The sequence below is a fragment of the Ciconia boyciana genome, chromosome 1 (assembly GCF_034638445.1).
Source record: "Ciconia boyciana chromosome 1, ASM3463844v1, whole genome shotgun sequence".
NCBI classification, from domain to species: domain Eukaryota; kingdom Metazoa; phylum Chordata; class Aves; order Ciconiiformes; family Ciconiidae; genus Ciconia; species Ciconia boyciana.
Window position 1 is genome coordinate 69106509 of NC_132934.1, and position 15145 is coordinate 69121653.

General features: G+C 38.5%; 1 protein-coding gene across 4 annotated transcripts in view; it reads left to right on the forward strand.

Moving 5' to 3' along the window:
* The window catches only part of ERC1 (ELKS/RAB6-interacting/CAST family member 1), a 319812-nt gene that overhangs the window by 271690 nt on the left and 32977 nt on the right, over positions 1 to 15145 (forward strand). For all 4 annotated transcript variants that reach the window (XM_072873069.1, XM_072873097.1, XM_072873087.1 and 1 more), the window contains one exon: positions 12117 to 12218. In XM_072873069.1, coding sequence (XP_072729170.1) covers positions 12117 to 12218 — 102 coding nt within the window. The remainder of the gene's footprint in view (positions 1 to 12116; positions 12219 to 15145) is intronic.

The following is a 15145-nucleotide window of genomic DNA, read 5'->3' on the forward strand; positions in this document are numbered from 1 at the left end:
GTGGTACGAAAGGTTTGAGTCTTTTCAGTACCAAGAAATGCTTTTAGGGATTAGTCCAAGATTGTGCGTAAAGACAAAATAAGTCTCAAACTCAGTTATCAAAAGATTGCTGTCTGATTTTACTTGGCATAATCAAACGCTTATCATGTGGACATAAGATCAATTTGCTGGTCAAGCACCCTCAGTTTCAAATATGAGTAAATTTACCTTTGCAATAACATGTTACACAATTTTAGGTTGTCATTAGTATAGGTGAATATTAGCCTCTCAACTTCCATAAAGCTTAAGTCCCCAAATATATATTAAACTCTGATCACAGTACTGGTGCCTGGGGGAAGTAATGGTCTTTTATCCTGAATACAGCCCTGGTTAAGGGGTAGCCATTTTATGAGGGGTTTTGTTCTCTTTCTTTGAGCACAACTTTACAGTCACAGAACTTAGTCTTTTGTTCTCTTTCTTTCTGTTTACTACCAATTCCTGTCTTAGTGTGAATACAAATATTTCCTGTAATTGAGTAAACAAAAAAATAAATGGAGCTCTCACAGCTGACTCCAGCCAAGTTCCTTAGGATGTGAAGAACCTAGGTATCTCTTGGTTTTACAGTGGATTTTTATTTGGGGGGGGGGGGAACTTAGCTTTTTTAAACATTCAGTTTCACCGTTGTAGCACACTTAATGCTTTTATTAGTTTAAGAAATTACTCTTCTCACTTTTTTCACTTTAACCTGAAATGTAACTATAATTTCTGATATCAAGCCAGTGTGCCCTCCATCTCCAAAACACTAGTAGATATAACCTTGGCTTCACTTCCTTTATTACAGCTAGCAACCCAAACTTCTGCCAACTGCTGACATTAATGGTGTTGAAAAAATAATAAAAGCAATATAGTGATCCTTAAGAACACACACATACATAAGTTGTTTAAAACTTGGAAGACTGCATGGGTTTATTTGCTCTGTGGAAGTAATAAGTACTGTACCTTCTCATTCTAGGGTTTTTTCTTCTTTTTTTTTTTAAGGAGTAATATATTAATTTATACACACAGATCTTCCTTTTGTGCGCCTTTCAAGTGTCTTCCATATCTCATAGAGAGACAGGCAAGATATCAGTATGTTCTTCTGGACTGGAAAAAGACGGATTCACAGATTTGGTGGGAAGCATCCACAAATTGGGAGGTGCAGACTAAGACTATTTCCTGATGTCTCTTCCTCCTCTCTTTCCTGATTACCAAAACTAGCTAGTCCTTCTCCATTGTCAGCCAGCAATCTGTTTTATGATACAAAGAGGGCTTAAAAAATATGAAGGCATCCTTGTTTCCTCCTTGGTCTTCTAGTTACAGATAAATCAGTTGAGGTTGTCCCTGTCCTTCTGTTCATTCATCTCTACTTCTTCCTCTGCTTTGTCAGGGTTCTTTAACATGTGGCATCACCTTTCTTAAGTTTCCTGACTTTGCAGTAAAAGGATTGTTAAGGAAAAAACACTGGAGGTATGACTGGCTGTTTTTTCATCTTGTTCCCCAAGCCTTTTTCTTTTGGTGGTTCTATAGCAGAGACGGAATTTTCTAAGATTTTTTTCTAAGCTTTACAGTGTGCCATATGGTGCCCATCTACTCATATGTAATGGCATAATATAATGTAAATCACAGAAAGACAACAGATTAGGAATAGAGCAGGCAATGACAGGAATACTGTCTGAAATGCAGACACCTTAGAGAAGTTCATCTGACCAAACTGGCACATCTCTACACATTGTGTGCCATGAATTTTGTAGAAAGGAAGAGAACTTCTTTCCTTGGTAAGAATAATTTTGGCACAAATACAGTAGAAAACCTGAATGTTTCTTCAGTCTTTCCAGCTAGTACTGCTATCTAAGCTTTGATGCAGACTTAATAGGAAAAATGAACCTCTGCAGGAAGAAAAAGAAAAGAAGAAGTGTTGGTTTATTGTGATTGTCCTTGCTTGTGTACTGTGTGCAAGAGCGGGGCAAATGGACAGGAATCATCTGTCCAACTCTGTACTGCACATGTGCTGCTGTGTGCACGGGCAGGAATCCTGCCTCTGTGGACCAAACACAGGGACAGTGTGGATGGACAGGAATCCTGTGTCTGCAGACCACACGCACAGATGGTGTGGACAGACAGGAATGTAATGTCTGTGTGTTTGTATGGATCTTATGAGGCAGGGCTCTTCTACGTGGATGTCAACCCTAATAATTGGCCATACAGAGAAAATTCTTAGTTTTAATTTAGTTTGGGGTAGCAAAGTTCTGTTGGTTGTCAAAGGAAATGCCCTTTCAACTCTTCCCTCCAGCAGTTACCGTGGAGGATTTTGCCTAGATTCGAAGATAAAAGTGAGGCAGAAAAAGAATAATATTGGTTTTCTTTTTCTTTTATATGCAACAGCTTTTAAAATTAATTTCAGAACAAGCATAAATAATCTTGAGGTTTCATTGTGATTTTTTTTAAAAAGTTGCTATCAACACTGTTTATATCATGTAGACACAGACACATTCGTGTATACACCCAGAGCTGGGTTCTGGGCAGTTACAGACAGTCTGTGTTGAGATGATACTGAGCAGCTCACATCACTTTAGCATCTAGGAATTTGTTTCTGTACATAACTACTTTTTTTGCCAAGAACAGCATGTATAGAGGGGGGTTACTATTAACCACTCTTTGAAGCTGCAGGCGAATGCAATTGAAGTGGTGAGTCATATAACAATAAAAATACGTAAGGCTAAAAGAGCTGTGGTAAAAACCACAGTGGCATATACCTTCCAAAAATAAAAATACCTGGATAAAGGAATGTTTTTACTATATTTATTGTAAAGACACAGTCACAATAGACAAAGATTTGAAAACTTGCAAATCGCATCGACTAGGAAAGGTGTACGTAGATATACGTGAACAGGTGGCCTACAAATGATTTTATTGAAGCAGGGGATCATGACCAGGTTTTAAGATTTTACAGTAGGGTGCATCTTGTGTATAAATTCCTACATGGGATTTTGCCAGGTATCACTGGACTGAGAAACTTCCTGATTTCAGACTAGGAGAAAGACTAAGAGACAAAAGCAGAGTGACTAAGGCAGTTGTGTTATACAGGCAGCTTTGTGAAGTTGAGCATATGCAAGTGGATTTATTTGGAAAGGAGAACCAAAGAGAATAACAAGGGCAAGAGGGACAGAGTAAGATAGACAAGAGTAAGATGAGCAGGGTGTGGAGTAAAGCTGAAGTGACAAGGGAAGGAGAAATTTCAAGTAAATAGTCATAACAAAACAGGAGGAGTCCCGTCAACTATGTCAAACAAAGCTTGTTCTGTTTTTGATAGAAATACTTGCTTGTTCTGTGGGAAACAATGTAGGTAATTTAGGAGTTTTGCCTTCAGATATTTATAGATTTTGTAAGACTTCTCTCTGGTGCTTAATGTTGGTGCTTAAATTGCACAAGTTTCAAGTAATCACAGGATCGTTATAATGTTGGAATGCATTTCCAACCTTAGCATAACCTGAGATATGTTTTACATTTTGCTTTGTAAAGCATATGTATCACCAACCTATCAAAGTTTTTAGGGAGTGTTTATGCTCCAAAGTACATTTCAGCTTATTTTTCTCGCTGCTTTTTTGTCTTTGTTTTTCTCTCAACTGATAAAATATAAGATGAAATTTTTAGCTTGGAGCCACAAACACACCATGAGAGGGGAAAAATGAGCAAGGGGAGAAGAACAATCAGGAGTTTTCAACAGTTTGAGCAATAAGGACCATGACAAAGACTGGTATTGCCTTTCAATTTATTATAGAAGTAGCATTTCACTTTCTTGTTCAAGTGAGTTGTCCTTGGTGGTATGTATCAAAGTAGGTTAAAGAGACTGAATAAACTGTATATATTAAATGTTCAGCAGACACATGAACTAAACATGAAAGGCTTGCTGCTGTTCACTTGAGAATTTATAGCAATTCGGCCTCCCAGAATCTTAAAGGAAGGCATGGAGCACGGTATCAGAAAACTCCACTTCTATGCAACATTGAATGCAAGGATATATTGAGAGACTACATCCAAACTCTTACAACTTGAACAAAACATGCCAGTTTGGACCAGCTTTTATCCTGAAGTCCTCCAAAGAAGAGTTTAAATGACAGTGCTATCCATCTGCTTAGCTGAGCTATAGTTCCCACCAAGTAACTTTTCAAGTTATTGACCATTTTCAACTAAATTTGACAGAGGGAAAGAAGTCTCAAAGATTGTGTAATTTATAGGAGCTTAATTAACATCCACAGCTGGGTAGAGGTGAAAAAAGCCCGAAGCAGTGCTCCCACACAGGGAAAGGCAAGAAGAATTGAGCCGTGATATATTTTGTTTGGCTATAGCATACACATATGGCTGGCCATTCAGAACATACATACTTTCACACTGGTCCCAGCTGACTCTTGCCTGGAGACACCATGGGGGAGGCACGATGGAGAAAGAGATTATTGTAGGGTTGAAGGCCATGCTTAGAAGATGTAGAATACAAATCCAAAGCACGCAGATTTCATTAGCCAGCATAAAATGGATAATAAAGTGGACTCCCATGCTCTTCAAGGGTAGCCATGCTGTCTGCAAAAGAAATCAGTTCTTAACTGATGAAAGAAGTAATGAAGAAGGCACAATAGATGGAGAGTGGATGTAGCAGTGTGATTTAGCAAAAAACAGTTGCTGTTAAGCTAATTTAAATAAATGAGTCTTTTCTGCTTTCAGGGCATGTGGCAGCAAAGGATACTGATCTTGTATTCTCTGGCAGGAAATTCTGCATTAAGGCCCTTCATCTCTGCCGTGGCGTGAAACTGAGATCAGACTTGCCCTAACAAACCGCACCATAGGGCAGGCTCATAACACAAAAACTACTTACCTGCTTACTTTAAACCTGGAGTATAGAGGTTTTATATGCTCACTTCTATTTTATAGAAGGTGAATATAACCAGTTCTCTTATTTTGTCTTAAGAATTAAAGCAGCAGTTCATTTTGCTTGCTGTTGCTGTCTTCAGATCAATTTCAGTAAATAATTTTTTTGGTTTTGTGTAGTGTGAGGGATCCAGGATTCTTTGAGGCTGTTGTCACAGGATACCATTTGTCCTTTTGATCTTGCCTGAAAGGGTTTTTTGATGCATAGGCCACCCAGTCAGTATAAATTAGGTTTACAATACGGTGGTAAACGTTCTCGGAGTCCAGCCCTTGCTCAGACATCTTTGAGATACAGGAAAACACACCTTACTGAGCTTTCTGCCGAAGACCCTTACATGCGGTGGGAAAGATGCCAAAGAACTAACATACTTGGTTACTTGGTTTGCTTCCAAGTAGTTAGCCATGAGAGAAGGAAGGATTTTTTAATTTTTATTTTATTTTATTTTCCTTTTAAATCTGGGCCTGGGGAAATTCTAGCTCCTGTGAAAGAAGGAAGAGAAAGGCTGTTCTATTACCACTGACCAGTCAGGCTTAAACATAGCTTGACGTATCTCTAAAGAGAGTACAAGAGAGCTAAGGGAACACATACCACATGTGGTAGAACACAATAAGGAATCCCAAACACAAGATCTGATTTGAGTTGTCTTTTGTGTCACTAGTTTTCTCTATACAGCATTCAGAGCAATAGATTTCAATAAACTTTGTCATCAGGCAAACCCGTAGTTAGTTATTTCTTCATCTCCTAAGGAACTAATAAAGCTCCAAGAGACGCATTCCTGTACAGGGAAAATTTCAGTTCAAAGTTAGTTTTTTAAATCTGTCCACGTATATCTACATATGTCAAGCCTCAGAGAGAACTCCATATCTAAATGATCTGCCTCCTTTAGTTTAGTTCAAAGGTTTTTGAATATGAGTTCTCCAGAATGAAGTTTCTCTGTAATTATCCCATGTGGGGAGATGAACAGAAAAATGAAATCGTTAAACACAGAAATTGAGTGAGCTGATAAGGTCTTTCACTTTATAATGTAACATTGTTGTAACGTTGCCAACGGTCGATGCAGAAGCCAGTATCTCAGGTGGAATCTGTGTTAAATCCTGCAGGCTTTGACAAACCCCAGCAGCTGCACGCTGCCCGTGCTCTTTGTTGGGCTCACAAAAACACAGGCTCCAGGACGTACAGAACTGCAGTAACAGGAATGGTTTATCATATGTATGCAGCTGAACATTGTGTGTGTTTGCTGCTAATAGAGGAATCTCAGTTGCTAATCTTAAACATAGCCAAAAGGACAGCCAACCCTAACTAATGATGTGCCTTTTAAACCTTACAAACAAAAACGACAACTCAGCATGTACCATCTCTACAATTTTGAAAAATGTCTCCCGGATCATTAAATATCATGAATGGGAAGGGGGCATAGAGTAAAATACTTGAAACAATCTTTCAGAGACCCTGTCCTCAAGGTAGGTATACGCTCAAGGTAGGTGTATATTCAAGGTAGGTATAGATACACTCAAGGTAGTTACGCAGGGCGTCACGTTCTAATAACAGGCGAGGAAGGATTGTTCTCTCTGTGGTTTCTGACAGCCAGATTCCAGCAGGGAGCTGGTTGGATATTTACAGGGAGTATGGCTCACTGCATGTTTTCAGCAAATAGAAAAGGACTATCTGAAAGTCTTTGCAAGAACATAATTTTCAGAGATACTGAGTTTAGCTCATGACTTCGAAAAAAACATCGCCTGAGTTTCTCCTTTATATTTCTGTGTTATTAGTGGTGAAAAGGTTTCTAAACTGTTCCATTTGCATGTGTGTGCTTCCAGTGAAGCATTCAACTCAGATTGAAATGGGATGACTCCTTTAACTCGCTGACACACCGTCTCCACCACGTATCCATTTGTCACAAGCATAGTCATTATATTAATGTTGACTTACCGTGGGGCTTTTTAAACTCTACATTAAAGGATTAATAAAGCTTGTTTAGACTGGTTAGCAAAGCCAGAAATTACCCTACTCAAATATTTTACAAAAAATGAGAAAGTAGTCACTGATGTCATGGTTTCTGCTGTGTTGCATGGCGGAGAAACAGATTTGATGCAAACTCTTTGAGTAAGTTACTGCAATGTGAGTATGAAGCAGACTAGATTAATATAGTGAACACGCACCTTATGAGCTAGTATCTGCTGTTTATTAGAGGTCTTGTCTAGAGATACAGAAATGTGCTATTCCTCCAAAGAAAATTTGGTTTCAAAAACTTGCCAGGGTAATGGTTACCAGAAGACTAGCTATCCTGCAGAAATGCTTAAGAAAGGTATGTATTCTCATGTTAACATACAACTTAGTGCAAGCCTTCAAATAAAAACATTCTCTAAAATATATTATAAACAATGTCTGTAGTTAAATCTGTGGGTTTCAAATTTATATGTGAAATTCCACTATAAAGAGCTTGTCAGACCTGAGGAGCTCCTTGAGCTTTTACCAGCTATGTTCCAGAATGTCTCTGACTTTCCCCTACACTGTGGATCAGCATCAGTTCTGTTTTTTCTCATGTAATAATTTAACTGTGATAAAATCTATTAATTTGGTCTTTAGGGTGGAGGTGCACAAACAAGCTACCAGTGTAGTCTGCAGTGAATGTAAAACAACTTACTCTTAGGGACCTCCAGGTGAGAGTGTGCTTTGAAGCAGTATATCCATGAAGGAGGAACACAGTGATTCTTAAACAAAATTCACCATGGCTAGTTTTGGTAGCTAAAATATTATACAAGTGCTGTTTGGAATGAAAGTTTTCAGGTGTTGGCTGCGTTAGAAATAGTCTACTCCATGGTAATTTCCTTGTTTAGCCAAACATTTAGTGATTATAGAATACAGGCAGAAGTAAACTACATGATAACCAGAAAAAGCATGGTGAAAATATAGTGAAATCCCTGCAGGACCACAAAACAACAAAAGAAAAGAGAGCATGTTTCAAAGAAGTGCTGATGCTGAGCATTCACATTTACGATTAAAACAAGTTTATCTCATATTTTCTGCTGGTGCTTTTTTCTTTTAATATAACTGCCTGCTGCAGCAAGGGATAGGGCAGAGGCCAGGGTTAAATAATGACGAGAAGCAAGAAGGGCATTAAGAATACGGGTGTCAGAGAGGCAAGAGGACAACTGCAGAAGTTCTGGGGGGAAAAAAGGGAGAGTGGGCAAGATCTGATAGTACTAGAGTATAGCCTAATACATAACTGGAGGAAGTTGGGGTTTTTTTAGATACAATGCCCTTGCAAATGTTATGCTTTAGACCTGCGGTTGACAGACTCTGGTCTGCAGACCTCTTGTGGCAAGTTCTCCACAGTCATTCCTCGCTTTCAGTTAGGAGCCTGAGAGTGTGCGATGGCTCTTTAGTAATTTTGAGGATTGACACTAGTCTAAAGGGTTTGGGACTGTTCTTTTGCATGGTGATTATTGGGAGACTAAAGAGCGTGGTTAAGGGCTTTGACAAGGTGTGGGGTTTTGGGGGGGCTGTGTGATTGGAGGGCAAGGAATAAGGTTACAAAATTTGTTCTGTCAGAAAAAAATAAGAAACCTTCTGGGAAAAAATCAAGAAACCTATTGAGTTGTGGAGTTTTGTCCTGTTTTTTTCATTCTAGCATTTTTTCTGCACTCACATAAAGAAGGTACCTGTAATGGCACATGGTATTTTTTAAGCAAAATTTGGATCTGACATCCGGTTCTTATCATCACTAGTTCTGCTTACAAGCTTGGGAGGTTTTGGACAAAAGCACTCCTGACACAACCGATTTGTCTGCACTGCTCATTTATTTTCTCACAGGACACAGTGGTTAAACCACTTTGTTGTTCATACTTTTTACAGTGATGTAGAAATGTTTACCCTAGGATCTGAGCCATAACCTCATAAGGTGGGAGCAGATTGTATAATAGCACCATGACAAAGCAGTTCAGGACTGCAGGATGTTGGAGTGGTTCCCCACAGTAACGTAAACGGTTTGTTTTTAAATCATTGCAACAGCCATATGCTCTAGAAATTTCCATCCTTTTGAACATTTTTTCCTGGAGAGGAGCAATAGGAGAGAAACTGAGTTCATGTATTTCCAGTTATTTTTAAAATTTGCAATTAGAAGTTCATCAGTTAGTATTCTAGTCCTAAGCAGAAGCTTTTTATTTCCATGTTTGACATAGAGAATTAGAAAAATATTATTGTATTATATTATATTATGTATTTGCAACACTGCTTGGAATTTTAATGTTGGAAAATAATTTCTAGTGGTATCCATCAGGAAATAAACTGCTTTTCTTCCTTCTCTTGACTTTTGCCTAATTCCAACAATATATGTGTAAATTAGTTCCTGTAGTGAAATCACCATAATGATTTTGGTGTTTTCTTGCCAAGACTTGTATATCACGTACGAGATTAACAGCAGAAGCAGTGGAAGGTCAGGTTGGATTAAAAGGGGAACATAGAAAATGTCTTTCTAGGTTAAGTGATCCTGTATGATCGTCATCATCGGGATGCTGCAGAGATTGTTCTGGGTTAAAATGTCCAAAGGGTCGTAATGGAGCTAAGCAGCTAAATCATATTTAGCAACTAGGAGGAATTTTGGAACTTAGCTCCCTCTTCTTTTGAAAACTCCAGCCTTGATAGCTATAAAATTATCTGAAGATGAAAAGCCCAAATAATAATTGCAGCATATTTTAGATTGGAGTGGACCTCTGTGTCCAACCACCTGCTGAGACCATCTCTAACTAGAGCAGCTTGCTTAAGGCCTTGTCCAGTCGCATTTTCAGTATCTGCAAGGATGAAGATGCCGCAGCCTCTTGGCAGCCTGTTCTGGTGTTTGATCAGCCTTGTTATGAAATGAATTTTCCTGATCTCTAACAAGAATTTTCTGTGTTCCGATTTACATCCATCGTCTCTTGTCCTGTCCCCTCCAGGAAGAGTGTGGCTTAATCTTCTCTATTTCCTCCTATCAAGTAATTACAGAAGCTTCCTTTTCTCCAGGCTAAACCAGCCCAATTCTCTCAGCCTCTTCTCATGCCTCCTGCCAAGTATTAATAGTAGGTTATTCTACTTGAAGTTAAGTGACAGAAGTACGCAACCTCTTCAGTTCCACTTCAGAATTTTCTTTGAGGGATGCTGTGCTTTAAATGTTTAGATCTTTATATTCTTCTCTTCCTGTATTAGCGCTAACATAGTTTTTTTCATGCAATATCATAAAACATGCTGCCTCTCTCTGGGAAGAGCTACTTTTTCTCTCAGAGAAGTTAATGTGCTGTACTAACATTCTGCTGAACTTCTGCTTTTTGATAGATTTTTTTCCCACATACATGCTGAAAGTCATGTAAGAAGTTATTATTTATTATCAAAACCAAAAATTTCCAAAGAAATGTGAAATCATTTAAAATCAGTAGCTCTCATTGCAAAGAAGAAATTGTTAAAGAGCCAACCTTAAATATAACAAAATAATAAATATGGAGAAAGCGCCTTTACAATGAACTGGTTGTTTAAGTATTAACATAGCATGTTTCAATTAGTGATTTATGAACGATGCGTCAGACTTGGAATTCAAAACTTGTTTGACAAAACAGAGCAAACAATATAAAGATTTTGTATGATTAAATTGCTTATTGCTTAAGCTCAATTTACTATTAGCTTTTGTTAAATTAATCCAAAGTAAAATCAAACCCAGATTCAAAGCCTGGACATTCTCTATAATGATCCGAGTACAGTCAAGTAGAATCTGCATTCTCTAGCCTCGAGATGCTAATTAAAATTAGAGTTTTCAGTGAGAAACCATGCAGTTATGAAGGGATTGAATCAACAGGCTGGCATTTTTACAGTGAGCTTTGAGCTTTCATTTAAGGCATTTAATTTTAGTGCATCTCTGATGATTTAATATGTCTAGCGGTACGTAATTTACTGTGTATCGTATCTAACACAGGTCTGGCTAGCCTTTTTATTTTTTTGGAATACAAGGATTTCACAAAGCTCAAAATGGGGCTTTCTCTACCTCATGAGCTGGGAGGAGAAATGCCATCACTCCATTTTGGCTCTGCTCCAGGTGTGAGTGCCCGATGACAGCGGCACCCAGATAACTTGGAAGTGAAGCGGCTGACGCAGGGACGGCAGTTCACTTTGCAAGACCCTAGACCCAGCTCTTTCGTAGTCCCCTCTAGGCTACTCCTAGAGTGTCTTTGCTGCCTGAATGGTCTTTGTAAACCCTGCTGGGAGGTGGGACGTTTTGCCCAGCTGGATTTCTTTCCTTGTTTGTGTGTGTGTGTTTGTAGGTGCTCGGGGACCTCATTTCAGGACAGTACGTTAAAAGGGCTTTATCTCGCTAACACTGCCCTTTGCAGACACAGTCATGTAGTATATTTTAATGTTCATTGCAATCACTTACCTAGAAAGCTTACACAGTTCATTTTATATTTTGTGTTTTTAAAAATTATATATCCTCTGGAACTTGACATTTCCTGAGAAGTTGAAGAAAAGCTAAGAAACTTGTTTCATATTTTGTTAATTCTTTGCCTGAGTGTATGCAGTTTTTAATTTTAGGAATCTTTATTATGCCACCTTTTCTTCCCAAAGACTTATGTATTAACTTTTTAATTTCCTCACAGGAAGGCTTTTCTATAATTCACATTTTTCTGACCAGTCTCTGAATTTTCCTACTCTTTGGTATATCAATTGAAAACTGATTTGCATATTGAAACTGGATGGACTTCTTAAGCAATAACCTATTTTCAGCTTGTTTACTCTGTTTTTAAAAACTGATTTCTTTTTGTTGTTTTTTTTTTTAACTGACTTAGGGACACCTAACTGATGTTTTCATTGAATTGTTCTCCAAATTGGTGTTTGACCCTTAATCCCAAGGGTGTGTAAGAAGAAATTAGTTTCTTTGTACACACATGTACTGCACAAGTTTTAGTAGGTACAAGTCAGATGAGCCACTTAATTGCAAAACTAATTTAGCCTCAGAGTGAAGTGGTTGGAATGTGTCTCCCAGTTTTTACCAATTCTCTACAGTAATACCTGCTAATGTTTTATGCATGTGTCTTATTTTTTTCCATGTATGGATTTTGGATATACAGGATAGCATAAATACCCTATTCCCTTTAGTCCCTATGATCACATTAGAAGGTAGACTGAGATTCTTCTTTTTTTTTTTTTTTAACAGACTCAGAACCGTATGAAGCTGATGGCTGACAACTATGAGGATGACCACCTCAAATCCTCATCCCATTCCAACCAAACCAACCACAAGCCCTCCCCTGACCAGGTAATGTGTCTCTCTTTTTTGCTTTTAAAGTAATTCTGCTATGGGGGCTGATTATTTTGAGTCGTATGTAATTTTCCCTGACATGCTTGCAGTACCTTAGAACAAAAATAGCATTCCAGAGTGCAGTTATAAACCAGAAATGGATGTTGCTGTTGTGTCGGCTTTGTTGAAAACTCCTGAAATGTGAACAAACAGTTCCCGGTACCAAGCTGTTATTAAGTGGGTGGAGAAGAGGGAGCAGACAATGAAAGGGAAGAAAGAAACGTTACTCTCTTAAAATGCAAGACTGGAGTCCTGTCTGGCATATTCAGATTTTAGTAACTCAGGTTTACTGCTTGAGTGTGTGGAGTGTCCAGGACTGTTTCTTGTCTTCAGTAGCAGGAAATCATGCTCCAGGATCAGCTTTCTGATCTATGGATTGCATACAAGCAGTTCCCTTCATTCCCCATGAGGAAATCCCGGCCTCTGTGCCAAATGAGCACAGACTGCTCCCTCACAAACTCAATGGGCCGTGAACTGAAGGAAAATCAATTTACCATCTCCAAGGCAGTGAGGAGCCTCCTGTCTCATTTACAAAGCACAGCCGTGTGCTTGATAACTATCTGAGAGATTACCTATCCCTTGGGTAGCACAGAAAATGCCAACATAATTGCATATCCCATGTAGTAATCTCATCCATTCCAGTTTAATTAAAATATTAGCGATCATTAATCACTGCCTTGACAAAGTGAAGGAATGTTTGGCACTCCTCTTTGCCCTCTGGCTCATCTAGAAATTGTTGAGATTTGAAGGAAGCCATCTCAATGTAGACCTTTAAGCACCAACCTAGTGATATGCAGAAATTGAGTAAGGTACAAGAGGAAAATGGCAAAAAAGAATTACATATTCACCTTGCAAAAACAGATCTTTAAAAATCTCTTTTAATGTCTGTATCAGAAGACAGTAAGGGGTATATACAAAGCAGAAAATTTCTTATTTTCAGAGCAACTTCCTTTTGCATCTTGTTTTAATACCCTCCTCCAGTTGATAAATAAAGAACTGTAAATTGACTAGCTTGAATTTTATGCAGTGTTTTTGGAAAATGTTGGTCTTACCTTCTTTAGGAGAGTGCAATTATTAATATTGCAAATTAAATGGCTTTCCTAATCTTAATTTGGAAGAAATGTTAGAATATCTGTTGTTTCTACACTGCGAGCCTATAGTGAAATGAAGCCATTTCCAGAATGTAGCTGTAGTACGTGCTTGCAAATGAATGCAGCATAGCATTTCACAGATGAAAAGATAAAATGTAAAGAAAAGATAAAATTTGAACATTTAAGGAAGTTCTTGCAAAGACCTTACAGGGGAGGGCAATAGGGAGGAGAGGGCAGGAGAAGGGTCTGATTGCACTTTCCCTTTGCGTAGGGGCATTTTAAAAGCTGACAAAGCCTACAAGAGAGCAAAGCAAGCTGTACCTGAAAGTGGCCCAGAATGTTATATGAGGAATTAAAAACACTTTTTACTACTCTTTGTACTTACGTATGTGTTTTAAATACTAACCAACTCTTTATTTCATTCTCATGCTGCTCTGGGGCTTTTCTCCCATGGCCACCTCTGCACCGCTAGGATGAGGAGGAGGGTATTTGGGCATAACCAGTCAGATGCTCTTAGTTCAGCCATTTTGTTCAGAACGGTGAGACTCAACTTTTCTTGCCAATAGAAAAGTTTCCGACAGTCACTCTCACATCTCGCTCCCGTGTGCTTTGTGAAACCTGGGTGTGCTCCTTCCCCCTTGCTTGCGTAGTCTCTGCATGAGGGTGTTTCTCGTGTGTTAATGTGTAGTTTGCGATTTTCTTCTTCTAATCATCGTGTCATTGTTTCATGGTGTTGTGGGGAGAACTTTCCAGGGCATGTAATTGAGTTTCTATGCAAAGCAAACTCTTAATGCGTACGAGAGAACAGGAAATGTCTCTCATATCATTTATCATTGACTTCATGGAGGAAATGTTTTCAGTCGGATTCTTTTTCAAAGCAGTTTGCACTGTAGCCAAATCTATGTATGCTTTTTCGCTTCTAGTTAGTAAAGAATTTGCTCAGAGATAATGTTCCTCCTGAAGATAATGTTCCTCCTGAAGGTTTTAAGCGTGTTGAGATCTGCTGCCGAGATTGCTGCCACGCATGCTGACCTAACTAGTCACAGATATTTATCAGCTCAGAATAGGTGATTCCTGATATGGGCTAGGAATATACATTTTCTGTCAATTTGAAGGCAAAGAGGAATATCCCCTTAACCTTCCCGTCTCCCTTCTATCTCCCTCGTTCTCTCAAAACAGTGGGGGAGAAATTTGTAGCTATTTGTCATCTAAAGTACATTTTGTTTCTGTGTGTCTGCATCCACAATTTTCTCTTTTCTGCCGTCAAATTGTCTCCACAACAACCCCCATTTCCAGAAGAGAAGGCAATACACAGGACAGAGCCCTTCTCCTCATGCCTGTTCTCTAGCAAAGAAGAAAACATCCTTTACTCACCAGGAGCCTTGATATAGAGCTACAAAGGTCAAATATCGATTATTTGGCTAGAGTACATAGGATTAATTTATGCCATGTAGTATCAGTCTTAAAGCAGAATAAATTTATTTTAAGTACTTAAAGTATTGAGATGCAATGACAATATTTTAAAAATTTACATGAATGAAAGAAAACTTCTGAAAATTTGTGTGAAAATTTTGGACCCTTGCATTTCTGGAAATTATCACTTTATATTAGATTTGTAAAACTTTCATGAAAGAATAAACTACTCTCTCATCTCTTCACACTTGCTCAATTAACTGCAGACTTATATGTCTGTCCGACTGTATAGATCAGATCGCTCTTTTCAAGTCAACCATCTGAAAAATTTAATCCAACCATGGCAGTATCAAACTTGAATTTCATGCCTTGGGGTTTGAA